This window comes from Anas acuta, chromosome Z (genome assembly GCF_963932015.1).
Source record: "Anas acuta chromosome Z, bAnaAcu1.1, whole genome shotgun sequence".
Classification (NCBI taxonomy): domain Eukaryota; kingdom Metazoa; phylum Chordata; class Aves; order Anseriformes; family Anatidae; genus Anas; species Anas acuta.
The window spans coordinates 4,953,509-4,978,984 of NC_089017.1; the positions used below are offsets into that span (position 1 = coordinate 4,953,509).

General features: G+C 53.7%; 1 protein-coding gene across 8 annotated transcripts in view; it reads left to right on the forward strand.

Annotated features, from left to right (window-relative positions):
- The window catches only part of CNTFR (ciliary neurotrophic factor receptor), a 171,249-nt gene that overhangs the window by 36,208 nt on the left and 109,565 nt on the right, over window positions 1-25,476 (forward strand). For 5 of the 8 annotated variants that reach the window (XM_068666985.1, XM_068666995.1, XM_068666987.1 and 2 more), the window contains one exon: window positions 7,918-8,028. In XM_068666985.1, coding sequence (XP_068523086.1) covers window positions 7,918-8,028 — 111 coding nt within the window. Of the gene's footprint in view, window positions 1-7,917; window positions 8,029-19,554; window positions 19,724-23,304; window positions 23,329-23,629; window positions 24,010-25,476 lie in introns of those variants that run through there. The other 3 variants (XM_068666986.1, XM_068666993.1, XM_068666990.1) reach the window with 3 other exon arrangements.

The window sequence follows — 25,476 nt, forward strand, 5'->3', positions numbered from 1 at the left end:
GGTGGCAGGGTGCCAGTGCTGGGGGATGCTCTGCTTGTCCCAGGTCGGGTGGGACCCTGGCATCTGGGGACAGCCCACCTGCTGTCACCCCAGCCATGTCTTCTCACTGCGTGAGCAATACAGCTGGGTCTGAGTTGCTTTTTTTTTTTTTTCCCCTATTTCCAGGCTTTTCAATGCTCAGCTGCCTGAGCCAAGTGTTCACGTCGTGTTTAAGGCTCTTTCTGTGCAGGGAAAGATTTGTCTGAGTTGTTTGGCATTTGTTTGCTGTGCAGTGGGTCTCGTGTCTGGAAAGGTCTGCAGTCGGGGCAGGAGCTGAGTTAATTTTCACCGGAAGGCAGGCGTGTTTTGTTTTGCATGTTGGTTTCTCCTTGCAGAAATCCCATCTGAGGTATTTGTTCTCTTCTATTATTGAAGCTGTGTTAAGGGGCATGGCAGCCTCCTGCAAGGCTGGGAAAAGAGAGAGCTAGTCTGAAAGGTGCAAATTAAACCTGTGCTCGGCTATAAGCAAGCACAGCTATTGCACTGCTAACGCAGGGGTCCTCTTCCAGAGTTTTGATGCTCTTTGCCTGGAACTGAGGAAGTTCTCCTGGAGACAGTCCTGCGGGGAGTGAGGCGGGCACCAGAATTCAGTTTGCACCTTGATTGTTATGAAATGCTTTTAAATGTGGGGGGAAAAGGGTTTCTAACTCTCACCTGAATCTGCTCCAGAAGTGGTTGGCAGGGCATGGTGTTTTGGCACAGCTTGCCTATAAGGGGGGGATGCTTTGGGAACCGGCTGGGTCAGGGGAGCAAGGGGGTGGTGTGCTATTTTTCAGTTTGGTCTGGAAAATAACTACTCAAACTGTTCTCCCTTACCCAGTGCCAGACTTGCAACCTGTTGATGGTCATCTCCTGTCTCCCCATAGCTTCTTTCCTCTGGGGATGCTCCTCTGTGCTCTGGGGATGCTCTCTGTACAGCCCCACCTCACCCCAGCCTAGGGCTGCTTCCGAGCCCCCAGAAGCTCCAATTTCACACCCTGCAGCACCGTTAGTGTGGCTTGGATGGGTGATGGCTGCAGGCTGGTGTCAGTGCTCGGTCTTTCGCCCTCTGCCCCATCCCAGCTGGGAGGGAGCTCGGCGAGGTGTCTGTCCCTCGGGGGGACTGGGGCTGTGTTTGTGGAGGGGCTGGAGCTGGCTGCGGGCTGCAGAGGGTTAAGCAGACATTGACAGAAAACAGGAAGAGGACAAAAGCAAGTCTGCTGTAATTATGTAGCATTTATTATTAATACGCTGGAATTGCTGGAAGCAGCCTGTGTAATGTGAATACTGATACAGAGGTTCAGAAGACAATTTAGCTCTCATCTGTCTGTTTATTAGCTCCCTCAGCTCTGGCAGCAACGAACTAAAGCCTCATTTGCTACTGCCTTGTTGCATCCCCTCCCTCTCCTCCCCAAACTCTGGTGTTTCCAGAAAGAAACCTGTTCTTTGTTCATCCTCCCGTGGCGATGTGCTGTGTGATCCCGGGGAGCAGAATGGTTTCATCCTCGACCTGAGCCTGCAAAGTGTGGTGCTGTCCACACGGAGCCACTTTTCCAAAAAGCAGAAACCCTGATGCTTGCAGGGGCCGTCCTGTGGGTTTAGCAAGCCCACATCAGGCAGGCTGGCACGGGTTGGGGTCCCTGGGGTGTAACGAGGCTGTGATGAAGGGAGAGGGCAGGGATGCGGTGTGCTGCTGTGCGAGGCTGGCTGTGAAATAATTAAAGGCCACCGGGGTGGAGAGAGCAAGGAGAAGGCAAGCCAGCTGTCAGGAGGTGCAACAGGCTTCCTTTCTCCTCTGTGCCGGAGCAAGAGCTGTCACATTAGCTTCTGCCCAAGTTTCTGAGCTCCAGCCTGGGCTGTTTTTTTTTTTTTTTGTACGTATCCCAAGCAGATAGGACATCCATTCCTCTCATGTATTATACAGTAGTTTAAAGAGGATTAAGACAATAGCTAATCTAAATGATGAATGATGTAGATTGCTCAGCCTCTGAGCCACCAGGGTTTTTCTTACACACAGATTAGTCAGCTCAGTAGCTAAATATTGGGGCAAACAGTATAAATCCATGCAGATAAGCCTCGCTGGCTTGAATAGGATAGAAGGATTTTGAAATGGGTTTTGACACCACTTTGCGTTCTGTCACGGCATGTGTGGCTGCGATGCTGGCACGGCTGATGCAGGAGGTGGACGGGTGCTGATGGCACGTGGGGACCGGGGTGGCCGAGGAAATGGAGCATCCCGATCCCGATCCCTGCTGTTATCAGATACGGGTGGCAGGAGAGGGAGGGGTCGCTGTTCCCTACCACCATGGCTGTTTTTCTGCTTGATGAGTGGGATAATACGGGCTGGTGGGGTTTGGCTTGCAGGAGGGGGCTGCTCCCCCTTTGCTCAACCTCCTGTCACCGGCACTGGGATGGAGCGGGCAGCACCTGGGCAGCGTGGTCCGAAGGGGAGAGCATGGGACTGACAGCAGGTTTTCCTTAAGCTCTGAAGCAGGAGGGTTTAAATCTTTTATTTACGTCTGGTCGAGTCTGTCAGAGTTGTGTCAAATATTTTTGACAAGCAAAAATGCCATTTGCTTTGGTTTAATGAAAAATGATTTTTTTTTTTTTTTCCCCGGGAACTAAAGGAATTGTAGTTTCAATTGCAAACCCAAAAAGCTCCTCAGGATAAAAATAAAAAAAAAAAATAAAAAATACCAACAACCACAGCCAAACAAAATCCACAAAAAGCCTTCAGAAAGTTGTGAGAGTTGGATTTTACAAGAGACTCTTGGTTGGTGTTTTGGGTCTGTGTGAAATGAGGGTCTGGAGAGCATTCAATCATATGATATCTCCTTTTATGAAGCTTTCTGGGCATATTATTCTAATGATGTTTAATGGCAATGATTTCTTCATCTTAACCAAGTATGTCTTTTCCTAGTCCCATGTCATTTTAATTCGTTGCTCTTAGGAGAAATAAGAGCATGAGACTGGCTCGGGTGTCCTGCCTCTCCCATGGCCATCTTTCAAGTGGCAGGCTGCCCGTGTGCGTTTCCCCGTGCAAACTCAGCGTCCTTTCCAGGGCATGAGGACTGGAGCTGCCTCTGGTGTCCAAGTGCAAGTCGTGTGGCAGATTTGCACGGTGGCATCTTCTGGCTGAGGGCAGGGAGATGCTGGCCTCAGGGCATGGCTCATCTATTCTGCAGGACACAGGTGCTAGCTCTTCTCAGAAACTCAGGGTCGGGCTGTGTTTGGATTTTGTCTCATCTCGTTGAGCAGATCTGGGCTGAAATTCAGCTGGGGTCGTGGCTGGCTGTGGAGGAGGTCTGGGTGCAGCAGTTCATACCGCAGATTGCACCCAACACCTCAGGGGGTTCAACAGATGGAGGTGAAACACGGGATGCTATAGGAAAAAGGTGTTTTTTTTTTTTTTTTTTTTTTTTTTTTTCCCCTTCTTGAGATTGAGACAAAGCCTGGGCTTCCCTTTCCAGGGACACATCTCCCTTCTCCATAACTGAGCTCCGTGCTTGGGATGGGAGACCCTGCTTGGGAGCTGGCTGGGGGAAAACACAGCACTGGGGACGAGCCCACAACCCCCTGCACTCATCCCACAGCTGAAGGCTCCAATCTTTGTGCATCCTGAGTCAGGATCAGGCTGTGTCACAGCCTGGCCCCCGATGGCCTCGCTTTGCGTCCCCTGGGAGCTGCCTGAGCCGTGCGGTAACGCGGGTCTCGGGGATGCGAGCAAGGTCAGATGTCTGCTCAGAAATGAGATTGGCGATGATGCCACCGGTGCTGACAAATGGCCTGTCACTGCTCTGTGACTCACGGCAGCGGTGGAAGAAACCCATGAGGTCACTCGCAGCTCCTCTGTCCCCGGGGAGCCGCACGCAGCCTCCACCCCGAGCCTCGCCGGGTGGGCAGGGCTCTTCCTACCAGCCCGGTGTGTGCGGGTTTTGGTGCACGGCACAGCTCCTGAGCACCTGGGAATTGTCCCCGTGGTGCAGGCGGCATCATCCCTGCAGCCGCTGCTGGGGGCTGGATTCCTGCGTGTGTGTGTTCAGCCCCTTGCAGTACCACTGCGATACACGAGGTGCTGTGCTGCTGGGAGATGCTGCGGGGAACTGGGGGACCTGCCAAAGCCAGCCCCTGGGCTGGGGCACTGCCTGGGGTCAGCTCAGCCTCCCTTTCTCTTATTCTGAGGCTTTCCGTGGTTTTAGGAGCCTTTTCCTGAGTTGCAAGAGGCTCCTTGGAGGCTGTAGCTGAAGCGGCCAGCTCCAGGTGCACGCTGGTGGAGATGCTGCATCCACCGCTCAGCCGTGATCGGGAGCTACGTGGGGCTGAGCTGTGTTTTGGGGCCAGTGCTATGCGTCTGAGCGCTGTGTGTTGGGGGAAGCAGGTGACTTTCTCCTCTGGATTATTTGGAGGGTGCATCCCAGTCTCGGCAGGAAAGGGGAAGCAGCTATTCCGCCTCTGACTGCCTCCAGATGCTGTGAGCCTCCCCGCCAGTTCCTGGGAGGTGATGGGGGCAGCGGGGCTGGGGCTGGGGTTTCTGCACCTGGAGGGGCAGGGAAGGGCATGCTGAGGGGATGAGGAGCTGCAGGTCTCAGGAGCACGAGGGCTGCCACAGCCAAACCAACCCCAGCTGCACCTCCAGCATCTCCCCCCCACCCCGCTGCCTTTGAGCTATTTCGCTCTTTGCTTCTTCCAGTTAAGAGGGGAGGGCAAGAAGCCCTAAATAAAGTTGCTGTCGCTTTTACTTATGGGCATGGGGGAAGAGATGGACAAAAAGCCTGCGTGTTCCTGACAGCTACAAAGCGGCCGGCTGTTTTTCTTCCCTTGTCTCGGCAAAGCTCTTGCTGGGGCACAGGCGAGCACCCTGGGGTGCAGGGGGGGCACCCATGTGGCCCTGCCTGGAGCCTGCATCCTGGATGCTGGCCATGGGCATCTCACAGGGCCGGGCTTGTCTGGGAACACCTGTCCGAAGAACCTGGACGCCCCCAGCCTCCAGAAACACAGATGCGTGAACTTGCCTGCCTTAAAAATCCATCACAGGCTTCTTGTCTCCATCTTGATTGGTTCCAGTGAGGTCAACTTTTTTTAATAACTTCTGGACTTCGGCAGGGAAAACTATTTCCTTCAGGAAATAATATAATTAAGGTTGCCTGACACTTCTGATTATAAGCCCCTGTCTTCAGTTGCTTGAAACTACGCCAGCCTTTAACCATTTGGACTGAAACTTTGCATGTCTCTGCCTCCGGCTGATTTTTTTTTTTTGGAAAAATTTAGCAAAAAGGGTTTTAAGCTGCTCTCAGAACGCGCTTTGGGGGGAGAAAAAGGCATTACTTTATCCGTAGCTTAAAAAAAAAAAATAAAAAAATTCTTGTACTGAAGAAACTCTAGTACCTTTGCGCCATGAGACCGGGCCGGATCGCTGTCGGGAACGCTCCCGGCCAGGTGTGGGGGATCTGCTTGTTGCTGACGCCACGAAAATCCACCTTCCCTGCGCCAAGCTGCGAGTGGGTGTATTATATATAGCGTGTCTGTGGAGCTTGCTGCTCCGCTCCCCGGCAGGATCCGCTCCCCTCCCAGCAAGGGGGAGCGCAAAGCCCGTGCTCTGCCTGCCGCCTGGGATGCTCCGAGGATGGGAAACTGGGGGGTCCTCCTGGTGGTGTGAACGACTCGTCGATGCCTGATCCACATGGCCTTGATTTATGCTGGTGATGGGGAGGATAGGGAGAGATTTTTTTTTTTTTTTGTAAAAATGCTTTTTTTTTTTTTTCCTTGTTTCTCCCTAAAAGTAGCAGCTAGGGATGTGCAAGGGGTGCTGGCCTTCCTTGGGGGTTTTGCAGGATGGACCTGGTTTAACAATCACTGCTTTTCCATTGTGTCCTCCTAACGTATCTCATTTCTATGGCAGTGGCCGAAGCAAGGGTGTGAGCTGTGGGGACAGGCTGGGGGCAGCCCTGCCAGCCCCTATCCAGCAGGTGTCACCTTGGTGATGTGTCCTCACCATGGGACACTGCGTCCTGGGTGACCTGGGGGGACCTCAGGACTGTCCCTGCTCTGTGCCGCTGTTTGCACCCTACGTGAGACTGCCTGTGCCATGGTCAGGGCTGTCCCCTGTTTTTAGGGGCTCGTGCCCTGAGCCAGGTTCTTCAGTTGCAGACCAGCTTTGGCCATGCTGGATTCCTCCAAAACCTGAGTTTGACCCCAATTTAAAGGCCCTGATTGGGGTCTTGAAAGGCTCATCCGTGGAGAAAGCTGGGCTGTCAGCCCTGCGTGTCCCACCACGAGGTGTCCATCCTCAAGGTGCACACAGGTCCCAGGGACATCTCTCAGCCAAGGTGCTGTGAAATTGACCTTTGCCCCCAGCGTAACGCACTGTGCCTGCACGAGGAGCATCCCTGCATCTTGAGCAGAGGCTGCAGCACCCATGGGTGCCCCGTCCTACAGCCTTGTCCTCATCCCTGCCAAGTGATAGAGGCAGCCCAGGTAGCGATGCAGCAGCATCCCTGCTTGCTTTGCCCTGGCTTCCTCTGCTCCGCTCCTTCTCTGGCATAAGAAAAAATTGAAATACAAGTTGCGTGGGCAGCGAAGACCAAGAAAAGCTCAGCGGAGAGGGGCCCTCTCCCCTCCTCGCCGTTCTCCTGTCAGCTCGGGGTGCAGGCAAGGCGGCCTGTGAGTGATGGGGTGTCACGGGGGTCCGGCCCGGGGCAGCTGGAGTTAAATTTCTCGGTGGCTGACACCTGACAAGCGTGATAAATTGCGGTGCGCCGCGCGCTGCCGCCGTGACAAACGGTCCGTTTTCCTCCTCTTTAAGCTCTGGGAAAACTTTTTAATTATTTCCCATCGCTTTGCAAATGAGGGTTTCTCAATCAGGCGCCCAGCGGAGTTTGTTTTTTTTTTTTGGGTGGGGGTGTTATTTGTTTATTTGGGTTTCATGGCTGGCTGGGGGTGGGTAGGGGCTGCAGTTTGGGTTTCTGCAGCATCCTCCTGCCTGGTTTGGATGGGGTCCCGTGGCGGGCTCTGGCGGAGCTCATCAGCTCGGGTGCTAATTAAAGCACGTCGTGTTCCAGGCTTGCAGTCGCCCATGGGAAAACGTCTCCGCAGGAGCGACTCTGAGACTCTCCTCTTGCCAGTGGAGTTTGGCTCCTTCTATTTTTCATTTTTAATAATGCAGAACCGTAGGACTCTTTTTTTTGTTGTTGTTTTTGTTATTTTTTTCTTTAAGTGTTTAAAAAGGAGGGGGGAAACAAAACAAGCTCAGCCACAAGAGCTAGATAATGAGCCCAGATCTCGGCTGATAATTTGTTTGTCTAACACAAAAAGCATATTTGCTGCCATCACCCAAGGCACCAGTGGTTACAGTAATGCCCCAGACTCCACCTCACTAGGCAGCACGTCGGGTGCAGCACAAAGTCTCTCGCCTGTTTGTGCTCCTGGGCGTCTGTGCCGCAAAGGTGTGCGTGCTTTTCCTCTTCACAGGCTTGGGCTCAGCAGCTCTGGCCTCTGTGCGTGAGGTTTTGTGGGATTAGGGCTCAGGAACTTGTGAGCAAATGTCTGGGTGCTGGGCTGAAGTTTGAACGCTGCTGCACTGCTGTGGCCAGGGACTTCTGCTGTCTTCCTTTAGGGATGATTAGAGATGCCCCAAGCTGTTATATTCATCCCCCTCCCATTTAATGCCTCTAAATCAAAATAATTAAGTAAATCAAAATAATTAGGCAGATTCATGCTTTGGATCTGGGCTGGGCTGCTCACGAGGGAGGGCTCTGCATCAGACCCAGCTTTGTGTTGACGCTGGTTACCTGTGGCTGCTAGGGCTGGGAATCAGATGCCTCCATCCCGTGGTGGTTTCCTGAAGCACGCACGGAGCTGCACCCGATGACCTGACAGCGTTTCTCTTCTGCTTTGTTGCAGAAACTCACGGATCTGAGCGGCGAGGGTCGGCCGGTCGCGAGCACCCAGAAGGATCCCACGGACTTTGATGAGAAATTGGGGACGTCCCCAGGGGTCTGGACTGGTGGAGAGGTGAGAGGTGGATTAAAATGCTTGCTTACCCGTGTTACCTGTCCTCAGCTCACATCTAAGAGGCATCGGAGGGGTGCAGCGTCCTCAGCGTGCCCAGCTTCCCTGGCTCTGCTCCAGCAGTGCTGCAGGGCTGTGTCCCCTTAGGAAACCACCACAGCCACTGGTTGTGGTCAAGGGGTTGTCCCATCTTATATACATGCTTTGTGTGGGGCTGTGATAATCCAGTATCATGTTTGGGGAGGCTTGGGGTCTTCTCCTAAGCACAGGGAGGGACTCTATTCGGGCACCCATGTCCCGCTGAGCCTTGTAAGGGCTGGGAAGCTGGTGCTCGCTGCTGCTGGGCTTGAAAAATGAGAATGATGAATTAAAATTTAACAAGTCCGTAAATGCCAGGCAAGGGCGTCTTAAATGGGAAATTGTCACCGTTTGACTAGTGCAGCCTCCCACTTAGCTAAAACTGCGTGGTTTTAATTACACTGATCTTGGAAATGCAATAGCTCGCACTGAGGAGGGGAAACCTCACCAAAACAGATTGTCAGGAGCCCTCATTGCCTGGTTCCGCTACCCTTTTCCCTGCATCCCATTTTCCAGGGACGATTTGCAGCCCCTTTTGCTCTGAATCAGCCAAATCGCTGTCCCGTGAGACCCAGGCAAGGACACAAATGCAAATATGTGCGAGGCTGGATGCGGGCACTGAAACGAGCTCAAGGTTAAAAACCCCAGGGGTGGGCAGCACCTGAAGGATCACAGCAGGGAGTGGGCAGCAAAACTCATCCATAAGCATTGCCTGGGAGTGGCAGTGGTGGAGCTGTGTGGGGTAAGGAGCCCTTCCTCATCCTTGACCTGCCAGCAGGTCTCTGTGCCGCTCGCAAATAGAGAGCAGCTCGAGGAGGGTACGTCGCTAATAATACCAATTACTATTACACGCCGGCTACAAGGTACGCTGGCAGTAATGGGATCTGGGGGGATGAAATGAAAGCGATGTAATATGGTGAGATAAATTAGCGTTGTAAAATTAGCCATGGGTCTAGTCGGGGATCTGACAAATGTGTCGCAGCATCGTTACAAGCTCCGAGCTCTGCTGAATTGGATTTAGTGGCCCAGAGCAAAGCAGATGGGAGCGAGGGAAAAAAAAAAAAAGAGTTTATTAGGGGTCTCTGTGCACACATGCTAATGGTTAACGCTGCTTGTTGCTTCCTTGGCTTTGCTGAATGATACGTCCCCTGGCGCCCGCCCGTACGCGGCAGCGGAGGAATAAAAGCCCGGCCCTGCTGATGTGCTGTTGGAGCAGCTTGTGCCTGGCAGAGGGATGGGAAGGGGTTTGGAGGCACGCGGGTCCCAGGGGAGCGGGTAGGGGGCTCGGGTGGGATATGGGAAAGCTGTTTGCATTTTTGCATGTGTTTCAGGCTGCGGGGAGGGCTGAGGGCTGGCCCATTTTCCCATGGCACAGGCTGGGCTCCGGGGCAGGCACGTCTCTTGAGCCAGGCATCCTCAGCTTGCCCTGTCTGTCACCAAAGCGTGAGCAGCTCCTCCAGTTCAGACACACAAATTATCCTCCCCTCTCTGAAAGACAGGGCTTTCTGGGCCTCGTGAGGCTCAGCAATGGCTGTGGCCGGGTCCAGCGGGACCCGCTGCCTGGAGGCTCGTTAGGGCGACGCGTGCGGATTTGTGGATGCGCGCTAATTGCGTGCTTAATGGCCGGTGTGTTACAGAGGGGCTAGGGAGGGGCAGCCGTGATCTAGGTCTGGTTTAATAAGGCACGTCATGTGGCTCGTTTAATAATAATAAAAGCAAGGGAGAAAAAGCTCTGAGTACCTTACGGTGCTCTGCGGTGGAGCTGAAGGGCAGAGGGCTTGCAGGGAGGCTCATGCAGGGCTTCCCTGTGCTGTGCCACCCTGGTGCACGACAGATGGATCCGTGGGAGGGACAAGCCTGTGACATTCCTGGGGATGAATTTACAGAGGGTAGGCCATTGCACCATAAGTACATGCTTATACACACGTGCATGTGTGGTGTCGCTGAGGGGGTACCCCCAAAAATCCCACAAGGTCAGGCAGTGGGGCTGCCCATGCCTGCTGGCTCACAGGCACAAGGTATGGCTGTGATGCTCATGGGGTGCATCACACCCCAACCAGGTACGACTGAGGGGCTGGGGAACCCACGGCAGGGAAAAAAGAGCCTCTGGCCTCGTCGTTGATGCAGGGGAAGCAATGCATGACCACGTCAGGGAGCAGCAGGAGAGCGAGCCTGCAGCAGAGCACTCGTGGCAGCGTAAATAGAAATACTTCTTGGGCTCTTGTGCAGCAATGATATATCTTGTTTCTATTGACTTTTCTTAAACCTCTAAAATACATTGTAGATTGATCTACAAATCTGCAAAAAGCACCTCTTTTTTTTTTTTTTTTTTTTCCAAGTCTAAAGCAATTTTCTGCCTGCTCCTTGTGGTTGGCTCTGAGCAGACACATGTTCTCTTGTCCTCTTTGGGGCTGGCACGCTGCCACGATAGTAGGAAGTTTAGTAATACTTGAGCTGGATCGATGCAAGCCCATTATCTGTGCTGCCTGGGACTCGGCAGAGAGGGGAAGAAAAAAAAAAATGCTCTCCCCAAACGCATCAAAGCCCCGCGATAAGGACAGGCGGCGGAGCACTATTTATAGATGGACAGATGTCTTGCCAAAGCTCTGGTGCTGTCGCTTGGTTATGCAGTTGGGGAGTGTTTAGTGGCACTTGTCAGAGGTCTGAAGAGGAATCTGTTCTCCCTTCTGGCTGAGGTGGATCCCTCCGGCAGCCCACGGTGCTGCTGCTTCTGCTGGCTCGGTTGCCTGTGGGCTTTGTCCTTCCTCTGAAGAGGGACCTGCCTAAAAGGTGGGAAGAATGCCACTGCTCCCCTGCTTGTGGGCCCTCGAGATGGGGAGAAGCTTCTCCTTGCATCCAGTGGGAGCCTTTCCTTTCAGCTTCACCCCGCTGCCTCTCCTTCTGTCGCCACACATCGCTGTCAAGAGCCCAGTTCGGTCTTCTCAATAGCTCCCCCAGCCAACTCAGCGACCTCTGATAGATTTTCTCTGCTTAGCATCTTGTGCCGGGGCTCCCCGAACAAGGAGCAGTATTACAAGGTGGCACAACACATGATGCCATGGTGGTGGGCTGGAGTTTTTGCAGCAAGTGCTATTTAAATTTTTTTATTTTTATTTTTTTCAAGCTTCAGTGGCTTGTGGGCAGGTTTGGGGGCCGAGACCTGATTCTGTATTTCAACCCATCCTCTCGATCAGCTGCCTCATTCCTGAGCCTGGGAGGAGGGAGGCTTCTCCTCCCCGCGGTGTCCATAATGTGTTCACCTGCACGGTTTCTGCAGAGCGCTCCGAGCATCCCCTGCTCTCCGCTCGGTGTTAGCCTGTCTCCAGGGTGCTGCTTCGCTCTGCCCATATATTCCTTTGACGAGTGGGGAAGACAGGAAGCAGATACCTTTGTAACAAAACCACATATGGGCTTTCAACTGGTGATGACACTTCCCTAAGCTATCTGTCTTGGGAATGTTCATTCTCGGGGTTGTTTATATTCGCAGGCATGTTACTTAGCTGCTCAGGTGGGCCATAGATGTCCAGAAAGATGTCAGTGTCAGGAGGAGGCTTTAATGCAAGGCGTTCTGCTATTTGGGTGGCAGGTGAGACCCTGATGGCTGTGGCAGAGGGATGGCTTTTGGGGTTTGGCACAGGAGCTGGGGCAAGAGGCAACCGGAGTGCTGGAGGTGGCTTTTTGCTGCTCAGCTGCAGCGTGACCGTGACAATCATTCGGCAGATGAGGGCTCTAATGGAGGCAAACAGTGTTTTCCAATTAAAAGAAGCAACCATCAGCAGCAGGGGCAGCACTCCCTCTGAAAACACGTGTACTCAGCTCAGGATCTCAGCTCCTGGAGTTAAATGTGGGATGCTCTGCCCCGTAGAGCAGTGTCACCCCTCGTGGTGACACAGATGTGGGGCACATCTGGTGTGGGAGCTGCCCATTGAGCCTGGGCTCTGTGCAAAGCAGGGACCCACTGCCTTGCTCCATGTCCTCGCAGGTCCCCTCTTCTGCAAGGGGAAGGGGTGCTGGTGGGGACCCACTTTTTTTTTTTGACAGCTCCAAGCAGCCAGTGCCAGGGACCACTCTGCTCCAGGGCAATTTACAACACACACCAGCCCCTCGGCATTCATTACAGCCCCTAACGAGGACGGCTCAGTGCTGCCCTTCACTAAGATCAAATTGCTGGCTCTTTTTTTTTTTTTATCTTCCCCTTGCCCTAAATCGTTGCGCTTACATAAAAAAAAAAAAAAAAAGGAGGGGCACGCACGTGGGGCCTGCACAATTTATGGATCAGAGATTTATATGCCGCTGGGATGCTGTATTTTTTCCCCACAGTGACACTTTATTGCCACAAATTACCAAACAGGCAAGGTTACGCGAGTGACAGCAGGCAGGGCCATAAAGGACAGGAACAAACGGCAGCAGGAGGAGTACCCAGAGGAGAGGGGGGTGGGGGGGGGGAGGCTGGGCACGAGGCAGAAATAAAGCGAGGCGGGAGGCGGGCACGCTTCAGAAACCAGCGAGCTGCGTGGGCGAAGCCTGGGAAATCGGCGTGCCACCTCCACACGTGTGCCTGCACCTCCAGCGGCACGGGTGTGCCACGGGGCTGGGGCAGCAGCACGCTCCCAGCCTGCTGGTCGGGCACGTGTCTGGGTGGAGATGCTGTAAAACCTAGATTTCCACCCCTCCTGAGCTGCTGCGTGCTTCTGTGGGGTGCGTTTTTCTGGGGGAATGGCAGGGATTTAGCAGGCGAGGGCCTTTTTTTCCTTGTCCTAGGTGCTGGTAACTGCAGGGAGAAGCATCCTTACAAAGTAAGACTTCATCTCCCTTTGAAGTGTGCTCCATCCCGAGCCTGAAGGGCATTGGGGGGTGGTCTCTGCACTTAGCTATACGCCAGCAAACAGCAAAAACCTCCCATAACTGCTGTCATATGGAGCAAACCCAGCCGGCTCCTCCGAGGTGTGCAGCAGACCTTTTGTCAAAGCTCCCTTCTGCCCAGGGCTGCTGAATCCCAGCTCAAGCATCATCAGCAGCATCCCAGGCATGCCCTTTGATGGGACAGGAAGCTCGCTTCTGCCTATCTTATATATCCTATAATATTTTTAATATACTCACTGCTGCCTGGGGAAGACGGGTGGTGCACATCATCCCTTGGCCGGAGTGGTGCGAGCGCCCGCGGCAGCCCCGCTGCGCCACGCTTCGGTTCAGCGCCTCCGTCTGCGCCCACTCGCCCAAAGTTAGATCAGCTTAACTTCAAACGAACGTGGAAACTGAAAGGCTCGGGAGCAGCGAGGTATTAAGGCTGCCTTTGAGCCGGGGATGCGACTCGGTGCTGCCGGGAAGCTGTCACTCCATTGTTCTTGCAACAAAACTCTACCGGCGGCGGCGAGGAGAGAGATGCAGAGGCTCTGGAGCCAGAGACAAAAATGCTTTTAACAGGAATAAATGTGCTGCTACAGCCCTGGGGCACGCTACGACAGCCCAAGGGGGAGCATCACTGTGTGCTGCCCTGCCTGGCAGTGAGGCAGGGGCTCGGCTTGCCCTTGCACCACCATGGGCTGTTTTATGGGGCAATTCGACGTGTGTATTCCTGTGCTGGTTAAAATAAAAGTATATCTATTCCCCCGAATTCCAGCGCTGTAAGCCAGGTATTTAATCTTGCTTGAAAGGAGCATCTCTAACCTACACGGGGCATCGCAAGCAATGGTAAGCAATCAATAGGCTAAATCCTGAGGTCTCCTGCCCAGACTTTGCTGGAGTAAAGGTTGACGAAGTGCTGAGTAGTTACTCGGGGTTTCAGCCCCGTGCTGAGGGCAGGAGAAGTGACTGACAGGTTTATTGATGATGTGTTTCTCTATGAATCCAGTTTGTTACTCATGAATGCTCATTTGAGCATAAATCCTGCCTGGGCGGCTCAGCAGATAGCTTCTCCTAAAGCAGAGCTGGGCAGAAAGGTTTCAGATGAATCTCATATTTGGTGAAAAATAGCTTTGGATTAACAGGAATAGCTTGTGTTTCTGTGTTGTGTTTGGCAAATAGCCTCAGCTGAAGAAAGTAAAAGCCCACTTGTGAAAAAGATCAAGCGCTGGGTTTTGACACAGTGTTTAGATCTCATTTCAAACCGGTTTTAGGTTTTCTTCCACAATCAAAAAGCCAGACAGGCTTCAGAAGATCCCTCCGAAACCCTTTTTTTTTTTTTTTTTTTTTCCTCACCCTCCATGCGTGGCTTCTGCGGTGGCGGGGGGGAGCCTGGCACTTCTTGCAGGGCTCGCCGTGAACCATCACTGCTTTTATTTTCTGCGAGGGCTCAGCCTGGGGTTTTGTTCGGTGACACTCATCTGCGGGCTGAACCATGTTGGACTGCCAAGGGCCACTTTCTTACTAGCTGAGGGAAATAAATCCTGCTCTCCCTGCCACCCCCGTGCCTCGTTTTTGCCCGGCTGTGTCGATTCTTTGCGTTGTGCCCGGCTGGGGCTTCGCTACCTCAGCCACCGCTCCCCTCGCCTGCGCTCATAGTAGGTGCTGTAGGAAATCGCTCAGACAGATTTGTGCGTGTGTGTATGCCTCCGTAAGTATTTCCCATTAATTAATGGAGGCTGGAGTCTGTCGTCTGTAACGAGTGCTCACTGGCGGGTGATAAATCGCTTGTATGACAAGGTGGCAGGGAGGGCTGGGCGAGCCGCTGATGTCAGCGCGAGGGCTGGGAGCAGGGGCCAGCGCCAGTCAGTACCTGGGTGAGAAGAGGGGTGAAGAAAAGGCCAACAGCCACGTTTCTGCTTGCGAGAAGAGGAGGAAGGGGTTTGTGCCATACCGGCTACCCTGGCCCCATGGGGATGCCAGCTGGAGCTTGGACAACTGAGCAGAGACCTCGTGCTCTGCTCCCAGCCAGCGCTGTGCTGGGGTTTTGCTGCTGCCCTGTCCCCAAAAAAGGACCCTGGTGCCAGTGTCTGGGTTTTGTGCTCCAGCAGTGCCACCTCTGCCTTCCCCCAAACCCTTGTCAGAGTGCATCACAGCGATGCCACTACTAAATCTCACCAGCATGCCCTGTCCTCTGGCATTACCATCTGAGCAGTGGCACAAGGCTTGGCTGGGTGCGTCCCTGCAGGGCTGATGCTTTTGGTGTCCTTAAGGCACTGCTCCTTTCCCAAGGATGGTTTGGGTGCCTTGTTGCAGGGCAGCGTGAGGCTGGTCCTTATGGACGTGCTGGAGCACAGAGCAGGGATTGATGGAGCTGAGCTCCTGGTGCTCACAGCCTGTTGGGTCGTAGCCAAGCGCATCCTCTATTAGCCCAAAGTTTGTAAGCTAAAGCACTGCCCTGTGCAGCACATTGATCCAAGGGAAATGGTGCTGGCACCAAAATCTGCAGCCTCCAGTAAAGCAGACACGGGCCAAAAGACACTGAACCTTGCTCCATCCCAGAGGGAGTAATCTTTGCTGCATCACTCTGGACCACACCGTGCAAGTTACGCACCACTGATCCATCTCTTTTTTTGCCCAGGGCTATGAAGGTGAGGTTTCATTGTCTATTGTGCTCATCAGGCCTCCAGCAGTAGGAGCAGGGATGCTGCTTGGAGAGGCAGGGTGGGTCCTGGGCACCCTGTGACCCTCCTGCCTGGTGACCCCTGCCCCGGGACCTGCCCATCCTGCGAGGATGTAGGGGGGGAGCAGTCTGCCTCTGCTGGGGAACTGAATTATCTGCTTCCCCAAGTGGGGAAAATAATAATAATTAAAAAAAAAAAAGTGCCTTCCACTAGGTCATGAGCCATTACCTCGAGGGGCCCTTCATCAGCTGATGAATTCTACTTAATAAAATAAATACTGAGAGAAAATGTAATTGGATTTCATTTATTACCCAGTTCCGCCTAGCAGCCCCAGATTATACAAAAGCAATTAGAGAAAGCTCTCCATTAATAGCTATCTTCAAGCCGCCCAATGGGCTCATTCCATCAAACCTTCTGGCTCGTGTAATTTCCTTTCTTGGAGCTGGCTCCTGGCTGGGGGAGGGATGCGGGGTGCGCAGCGCCATTGCCAGCGGCCTGTAAACAACAGCAGCCCTGTCTCCATCATCCTCCCGGCTGCCTGGCTCTGCCGGAGGCTCTCCTGGCTTGGGGAGAGAAGCCAGGGCACCTGGGTGGGTTGGCTGAGGACTAGGGCTTGGTTGTGCCTTCCCTGCGCTGGGAGCATCCTTCTGCTTGGCAGAGCTATGCGGTCAGTCTGTCCGGCCTGGCAGCAGGTATCTGGAGTCCTGCAGGGCAGTCGGATGTAATCCCATCCCTCTGGGGATGCAGCTGCTCCTCTCCAGTTCTGATTTTCATCCTAGTGGCACTGGCTTGCACGGCAGCTCCTCTCTGCCAGCCTGCGGGATGCAGGTGAGCATCCCTGCCTTTTGCTGGGATGGCGAGGAGGAAGGTGCTGAGGATGCCCAGGGCAATGTGCTGAGCTCAGGCAGAGGAGAAGAGCTCGTAGCATCCCTCTGCAGGCCTTGTGATAACCTGGGGAAGTAAGTTTGAGGTGTGCCAGATAGCAAGGGCAGATCATGGCACTTGCCTCATCACCTTGTTCCTCCTGAAGAGGTTTTGAATTTGGTCCCCTTGCAGGGTGGAGGAGGATGCGAGGCTCTGAGAGCTGGGCATGCTCTGGGCTCCCACCTCGAGGTGGCAGGACCCGTGTGTCCCCCACACCCTGGGGAGAAGCCAGCGCTGCTGCTCAGCTCCCATCACTGAGCTGACACTGGACCAAATCCGTGGGGCTCATCAGGGATGCGCCAGCCCCCAGTGAGCGTGGGATCCTGCAGCGGGCATCTTTGGACTCCCCTCTATAGTGAACTCTTTGTCCCTTCTCTTCTGCATTTCCCAGCTCACCTCCTCATCCCTTCTGTGCCTCTTCACCCTGAACACGGGCTGCAGGCAAGAGGAGCAGCACGGGTGCTCGTGGCTGGGAAGGAGCTGATGCTGATTCAGACAAGTGGCAGCAGGAGGAATAATGCAAGCGGAAAGGCACGGGCAGCTGGGGAGGGGTGGCCAGGCTGCCTGGCTCTTCATCTTCATTACCAGGCTTGTGGCTGTGGCCTGGCCTCCGTGCCTTGTGCTGGAGAGGGAGGGATGGTCAGCGAGCAGGGGGGCACAGGGAGGGTTTTGTTGGCTGGTGGCAGGTCGGTCCCTGCTGTGTGGTGAGGTGGAGCCAGGCAGAAGGGGTCAGTTTCTTAGGGGAAATGGGCATGGGACTAGACAGATACGGGATGGTGCCCCTAAATTTGCCCCTGAAAAGGGGCAAATGGGGATGCTCTCGCTGATGTGCCCTCAGGATGTACCTTGTAAATGCAAGGTGTCTGTTCGTGCTGGGTGATCTGCAGAAAGGGGGATGGATGTTGGAGAGCACAGAGAGCATCTGGAGGGGGATGCTGGAAAGCACGAGAGGGGATGTGGTTGAGACCTGTAAAAGGGCAGGGGTGGGGGGTTTGTCTCGGCTGCTGAGATGGATGATGGCATGGGGCCACCTTGCTGCAGAGAGGGAAAAGGTGGAGCAGGAGGTGGTGAAATTGCTGGGCTGAGAAGAGGGCTGAGGTGTGGAAGAAGTGGGGGAGATCTTCCCAGCAGGAAGGGAGGGAGGTGGAAGGATCAAGCACGAGCTGCTGGGCTGGAAACGCAAGGGAGTGGTGGAGGAGGACCTGGCTGGATGCATCTTGCCTGGCTGGTGAGCTTCTCCTTGCTGTCACTCGGCTGCTTTTTCTCTCCTGGCATGCTGATAGCTAATGCACCTGCTTGCTGAAAGCCTGGGAAGCTTTCCTCGCTTTGCAGGCAGCCAGGCTCCTCTGGCCTGGCACAGGAGGGTCTGGGGGTGATGCTGAGCTCAGCTCTGCGATGGCAGGACAGGCTCTGGAAGAGGCAAATCCACCCTCCAGGAAAGAGGGCATCTTCTCAGAGCTGTTTTTCCAAGCCAGACAAACGCAGTGACCACGTGAAACCTTCCTTTTTCATCTCGTTGTTTATTATTTTGTTCACAGAGGGCCTTTATTTATACCCCCTTAACATCCGTGCCGTTAAAGCAGCCTTATTAGGATGCTGCCCTTCACCAAGGAACTCTGCTCTCGAAAAAGAGCATTAAAGATTCAACAAATAGCTGAGAATTGGGATTGATCCTAACCTCCCATAAATGGGAGTACCTTCCCCCATTAATCAGCCTTGGTTTTCACTTACAGGATGATGGCCTCAGTGCTACACTTCTTCAGGACTAAAAGCACGTTAAATATTTATCACAGCTGAGTATTCACTTCCCCCTCTATCGCCAACTGAGCTCTGCTGCACAAGCCTGCATTGGCTTGACAGGTTGCGTAGCGAGGTGGCATGCCATTAGGAAACCTCTTGTGCCAGCATGCTTCAGTCATTTGCTGCGCTAAGCACGGAGAAATGGTGGCATCTCTCATCTTGAAGCATGGTCAGCATGGGACTGTATTATAAAGTCCCGCTGCCTGCATTTGCACGGGTAGATTTAATATGCTTGGGTTTGCTCTCAAGCAGAAGCTGGTGGCGGTGCGTGCTCAGCATCCACGCTCCTCCACAGCTCCTTTAACCTCCAAAACGGGACGATAGCCTCCAGATCCCTCAGTGGGAGCAGCTCCTGTGTGTGCTAGGGCTTTGCCCCGTGCCAAGGACAGTTCAGAGCGCATTGCCCTTTGCACTGCACTGCCAGGAAAGCAGCTCCCCGCGCTGCTTTGCTTACGGCTGTGTGCGCAGCCCCGGTGCCATCCTCCTGCTCTGAAGGATGCCGGCAGTGCTGTGTGCTTTCCTGGCGCTCTGGGAGGAAGCTTTTAGTGCCTCGAGAGGCTTGAAATGCCGGCAGGGTGTTTAGTGGTCCAGTTGGTCTAAACATATGCACGAACGTCCTTGATAATTGTGCCAGGTGTGTCGTAGCGTTTCAGGGAGAGGCTATTTTAGGAGCATCGCTGAAAGCTGTCTTTTCTTTTTTGCTCTCCGAGCATCTCTCAAAAGGCAGCTCCAACTTCAGGAGTTGCTGAGATCCTCACAGGTTGGAAAAACCGGGGGCAGCTCAATACCTGTGCCCTCGGGCACTGCTGCAGGCGAGCTTTGAGCCCTGCGTGGTGCCCCTGCTTTAGCTGGTGAGGAAGAGCTCCCCGCGATGCTGCAGGGAGTTTTGCCTCTCCTTGAGGCACACTGCACACGGACAACCCCTGGGTTAGTGCTTTCCCTTGTGGGGTTGGCATCGTGGTGATGCATCTCCCCTGTGTCCAGATCCCCCATTCTGCCTGTGGTTTGAGTGGCCGGTGTGTGCAGCCTCGTTAGAGCCGTTTACACGTACGGGCGCACAATGTGTTTCATTATCCCTGTATCAAACTTGTTTTGCTGCTGTCACGCACCAGGAAAGTTAAACACGTCTGATCAAAGGCATGTAAACACAGCTTCAAAACAAATGCCCTCGAGCCCTGCCAAAAGCGCAGAGCTGTCTCTGAGCAAGCCCCATCTCCCGTTCCCACATGTGCGCCTCCTCCCGCTCCTTCTCCGAGGTTCCTGAGAGCTGCCTTGGTGGCAGTGGGACTGCTTGTCATCCTGCCCAGCAAGTGTGGCCCCAGGGTGTCACTGTGGGGCTGGGGACAGCCTGTATCCCCCACTGGAGACGGGTGAGTTGAAGCTTGCACCCCTGGCTCAGGGTCTGTGATGGCACAAGATCACCCGTGAAATTGGGAGATTGCTAAAAGGCAGGGGATTTTCACATCCTTATGTGCTGGGCTGCTACGTGCTGTCAGTCTGTGTAGTTGCAGACAAGTTTTCATTTTATTCCAGCCTCCAGGAGGACTAGATGTGTGCCTTAAATGGGGACGGAAATTTTGGGGATTTTGCAGGCTCCAAAGCAGGTGTTTTTAGAAAACACTAGCTCGCTTGGAATTTGCCAAAATCCTATTCACTGCTCGGCTATGAGCACAAACAGAGAATAGTTTGGGAATTCATGAGCTTGTGAACTGACCCCGACACTGGCAACGAGTTGCCCAAGGTCTTTGCCAAGTGCCTTTGAATAATGGACGTGTCAGAACCAGATGGGGTTGCAAATGTTGGGTTGTTAGTGCCCGCTGCCCATGCCAAGCTGCTCCGTGCCTGCCTGCGGGGCTCGTCCCCCGAGCCAGCACTCGGGAAGGTGCATTCCTCCCGGCCGGGTTGGCAGTGCCACGAGTCCCCCTCAAAGCACCCAGCTGTGCTGGCGGGGTGGATAAAACTGCAATCATCCACCCACCGTGGTGCTGGACGGTCCGGGCAGGCTGCGAAGTGCCCTGCAGGCAGTGGGGACGTGGTCAGAGGTTAATGATGGTGTCAGCCTTCATAAATCATCCCTAATGAGGCTTGGGAAATCGTTGGTTTGGAGCCTGCGATGTGCGGCTGGGCTGAGTTGTCTTTCCTTTGCTTCGGACTTGGTTCCCGGTCAGGTTTTTAGGGTTATTACGGGGGAAACCTTGGTGTGGCTAGAGGTGCTGGAGGCTTTCCCACCACTTTGGGTAATGAGTGGTTCTGGGCTCTGCCTGCACCCCAATTCTGGGCAATGGTTGGCTTATTTACTAGAGACTAAATACGTTTTTCTACGGTTTTTGTCCCCACAAAGGTATCTCATGCCTCCGTAGGGCAATAGAAATCTCAGGCTGGAAGGCATTGCCCAGGTCTTGGTTCAAAGGAGCAGGCTGTGAGGGAATCTGGATTACATGGCACTATGGTGCTGGGGTCAGGCTGGATGTGCCTGAGCCATGGGACAGCCAAAAGGCCGTGGGACCCTCTCTGGAGGTGCCATCCCACCTTGTCGCGGGGACCATGGTGCGGGGACAGCCACAAGTCAGAACAATTTGCCTGGGGGAAAACCATCACTTGCTTGGGATGGTGGGACCCCAAATAAGATGCTAGGTGGGGAGAAGAAGAAGGAGGAGGTCACCGGGATCCCCCACAAAAGCCACCTCTGAGGCTGGCAGCGGTGGGCTGCTCCGGACCGTGTGTGGTCCCCGTGAAAGCTGACAGCCACCGGGATGCTGGGAGGAGCGCAAGGCGCATACAGTGAATATTCCCGTATTATTTATAAAGTACTGCCATGGCCCTGGAAGTGTTGGGACTCTCAGAAAAGCTGCAGGAATGCACTAATTAAAGAACACAATGGGAATGTAAATTCGGAAAGCTCCCCAGGGGGAAGCGGCGCTGGGGGGGAGCTAATTTGCCAGTCCCCGCTCCTCCCCTGCAAGCTGGCTGAGACACTGGAGCAATTAAAGAGGAATTTGAGTGTTAAATATAATCTGGAATTGTGTTTTTGGCTTTTTTTGTAATTGGTTTATTTTTCTCTTGGGTAACTGTGTTTCCAATTCTGTAATCGGGACTTTAACCCTCTGTTCTGCTAGAACAAGGGCTCGGTCTGGGGGGGCACCGGGTCAGGGCCGCTCAGATTTGGCAAGAGATGTCCCCTGCCTTTGATGTAATATACGGCTTGTCAGAACTGTCTCCTGAAATCAGTCCTAAGAAAACAGATTTGTTTGTTTGTTTGTTTTTGCCTGCCCATTTCTCTTCTGCATGGTCTGGCTCCCTCTTTTGTGCTGTTTTGACTTGTCTTGCCCTGTTCAGGAAATACGTGTGTTTCGTGTCGTTTGATCTGTGGCCAGGAGCTTTGACTCAGGATAGTGACTGCAACGTATTTGTCTTTTTATTTTATTCTAATTTAATTTTATTTTATTAATAAATTTTATACACTCCTGGGTGACAAAACAACCTAGGAGACTCCATTAGGGATCTGAGGTAAAATAAAGACATGCTCAGCCTCTGGTGGTTATCAAGGGAAGCTATCAGCTCACATCTCACTTGGCATTGATGGTTTGGGTCAACCATGTTCTCATGGCTGTATTTGCAGTTGAGCAGAGTTTGTGTTTTGGGGGGTTGGCTTTTTTTTATTTTTCAGTTTTCATCATCTCGAGCTGACCCTTTAAAGCGTTTTGTGTTGAAAGGTATCTCCAAAGCTTGCAAAATGGCTTGGAAAGAAAAGCTGCTGTGATTGCTGCTGGGTTTTCCTGTGATGGTTTGGTTGTTGGATCATTCTAAGATGGTGCACGTCATGGAAATAGGGAAGGAAATGGAAATAGGCAGGAAATAACACGTTGCAGGGTCTTCTCTGTTTTTTATATTTCTGATTCACTTAAATATTTAGGATATTTTTTCCATCTGCATTAGTTGCCAGAGATTCCCATCCCTTGCAATCTCCTATTTGGGGAGGTGGAAGAGGGCTCTCCAAGCTGAGACTCTTGAAAACACGATCTGTGCACTTGAAAACACATCCATGTGTGACATGAGTACCCTCAGAGTGCTGGGACTTTGTGTGGCTGTGGGTGCTGCCTGCACTGACGCGCTCAGTGCTTCATCCTACGATAGCATCCTTGGTCCTAACCCTGCAGCAGTTGAATTCAGTCTCCCCAGCGTGTTCCCCCCTGCCTGGGGATTTCCCGTGGTTCCCCGTCCCCTCTCTGCATCTGGATCCAATCTCTGCACGTGATGAGAAGTCGCCCCGAGCCCAGGACCCTGCTGCTGCCACCGTTGCCCCTCTCCTGCAGCACAGGAACGGGCTCGGGGGTTTGGTGGTGTCAGGAGGTCCCCGCCGGGAACCAGAGATTGCCCAGCAGTTCCCCTGGATTTATTGTCATTAGTTCTGGTTTATTTCTCTGAAAATAAATGCTGATTTGAAGTAGCACAAAAATATGGGAGGAAACAGTCTGAGGGAGGCTGCGGAAATAAAGGTTTAGAGATCTCGGTGGGTCCCCCCTCCTCCTCTTTGCTCCCACCTCTGAAAAACACAGGACTATAAACCCTTCTGTCTTTATTTACTGTAGGGCCTACAGACTCCTTCCATCGCCCACACTGGACAATCTGGGGAGGCAAACTAGCAGAAAAACAGAGTTTTCCATGCATTTGGAGGTGGGGAGGGCAGAGCTGGGAGCACCTTCACCCTTCCCCGGGCTGGAAGCTGTTGAGGAGCCCCAGAGCAAAGCCCGCGCCTCCCAGGTCACTGGCCAGAGCTTTCTCTTCCTCTCCTGCCTGCAGCGCCAGGGAAGGTCTTTTGGGGACCGGGCTGGGACCTGCCAACACTCGGGTTCACGTCCAGGCTCCGACACGGCGTTTTCCTGTGCGACCTCCGGCCAGCCTGCCCCGAGGCATCCCGCTCCCCCCCGGCTCCGGCGCGGATAATTCTCCCTTCCTCTCTCCCTCACCATCTGAAGTTAGTTTCCTCTAGATGACAGGGGTCAGGAGGACTCGGGTGCTGAAAGATCAGCATGTGCTTTCCTGGATCGGGGCCTCGCATTCCTCCTGCGCGTCCAACTGGATGCTGGACCCCTCCTGGGCTGCTGCGCCGGGTTGTGCAATGCCGGACGCTCGTCCAGGCCCCTGGGATTGCTTCGGGACGGAGCTGGTTGATGGCTTCTCTGTCACCCGGGGTGATTTAAGAGAGGGCAGCAGCCTGCACTGCCTCTGCTAGAAGCTCTGGGCTTGGTGTGGGAGAAGGGTCTGGGCTTGCTGTCCTGGTCCGTGCGCTGCTGCTGCCTGGGCTCGCGTGGCTTTTTGGGGGGATGCCGTGATGGGGGATGAGACCGAAGCTGCAGCAGCATCCTGCACCGTGCCACGTGGGGCTGCGCTGGCCCGCGGTCCCTGCAGCAGCTTTTCTGTTGGCAGGAAAGCTAGATTTGATCACACGGATAAATGCAAGATTTAAAACAGAGGAGCAAACTCTGTGGGCTGGGCTGGGCTGACGGTGACTGTCGGTGCTCGGTCCTATCCCCAGCCAACACATTTAACGCACTGGTCTGGGACGGCAGCTCGAGTCTCTGCCCTGCTGAGACAGTGCTCATCCTTGTCTCTGGGCTGGGAAAAAGCTTCTGACAGGATCTTGGAGGGGGCCAAGGTAAGTCACATCCTCGTCGGGCTGTTTGCGTAGCTGTGGGTGCTCGTGATTGCTCCGACAGCTCCACCTTTCCCTTTTGCCAACACCCAGGTCAGGCATCCCTCCGCGCTGAGGAGTGGGCACCCATTTCTTGGGGTGACCCTGGGTGCAGGAGCCCAGCTCGTGCCATGCTGGCCACGTCCCTGATGGCAACACGATGGAGCACGCGGCAGCTCCGGGCTGTGCTTTTTGGGGTGCGCCAGCGACCCACAGCCCCAGTGCTCCCACCTTGGCCACGTCCCCTCCTGCTCGCCAGCTCCAGCCCCAGCCCCACCACCCCCGGGTGCTGACAGCCCCAGGCACAGAGCACAGAGCCTCTGCCGTCACCCAGCCCTTTGTTCGCTCGACCGCCAGCCCTGCGCTGCATGCGTTTTGTTATGGTGCCTCTGAGACACTGACAACCTGCTGACATCCACATTTATTTTATTTTTATTTAGTTTTGCTCCGCTGCCTCCGTCACCCCGAACCCCGGCACCGAGTCCAACTCCCCGTTAGCGGTTACTTGACATCTCACCGCTTCCTGCTGCTCCGAGGAGCTTTGCAGAGAGCTTTAAGGCTGCCCCTGTGTGTCCTCAGACAGGCAGAGCATCAAACCTCGTGCAGACAGCACACCGGGGCAGCTGCCTGTGCCGGCCCAGGGATTTACTACAGACGGTTTGTTTTCCCAAGGAAGTTAGTTTCCAAGATAGCATCTGGTTTTTATGAGGTCTGATCAAATAAGGTGGTATGTGTATGAGTGTGTGTGGTGTGCGTGTGTGGGGGGGGTGTTTTTATGTTTGTACGCCTGTTTTTAAAGTTTTATAAATAGCGGCGTGATGAGTTGCTTGACTCCTTTCAAAACTGCATCTCTTGTGGCCATGATTTTGCTGAAATTATTACTGAATCCTGAAAGCAAGCCGTATCTCTGACCCGAGCAAAGGGCTGTGTGGCTACTCATACCTTGCAACCCATTAGCATTGGCAGGAGGTACTGTTATTTTCAACACCGATGCAGAATTATTCTTTTGGTGCCTTGCCCATGGCATGAGAAGCAGTCAGCCGTGGAGGTTATGGGTGAAAAACAGATAATTTTGCAAGCAACTTGTTGGCCCATTGAAGCTATTCAGCAAATAGTAACAGAGCCGTAATGTGTTCTTGGGGGCTTGTGCTCACTTTGCAAATAATTTGCCTGGAATAAAAAAGGTTAGAGGTTTGAATGTGCTTTTGTAGGCAAAGCTGCGGAGAGAAGCTGCGTGCAAGTTTCCAAAGGGGCTCTGGGCTTTCATCGGTGTGCAGCGAGTCCTACGTGGAGGAAATGGTAAAAAAAGGACCAGAGGGAAACTTGCTGTGGAGATGATTCTGCTTGTGTTTGTTTCTTTTAAAGCTCCGGTTGAAAGGAAGAAAAAGAGAAATGAAAGCACAACTCTCTGGTGTTGCCTTTAGGAGGGAT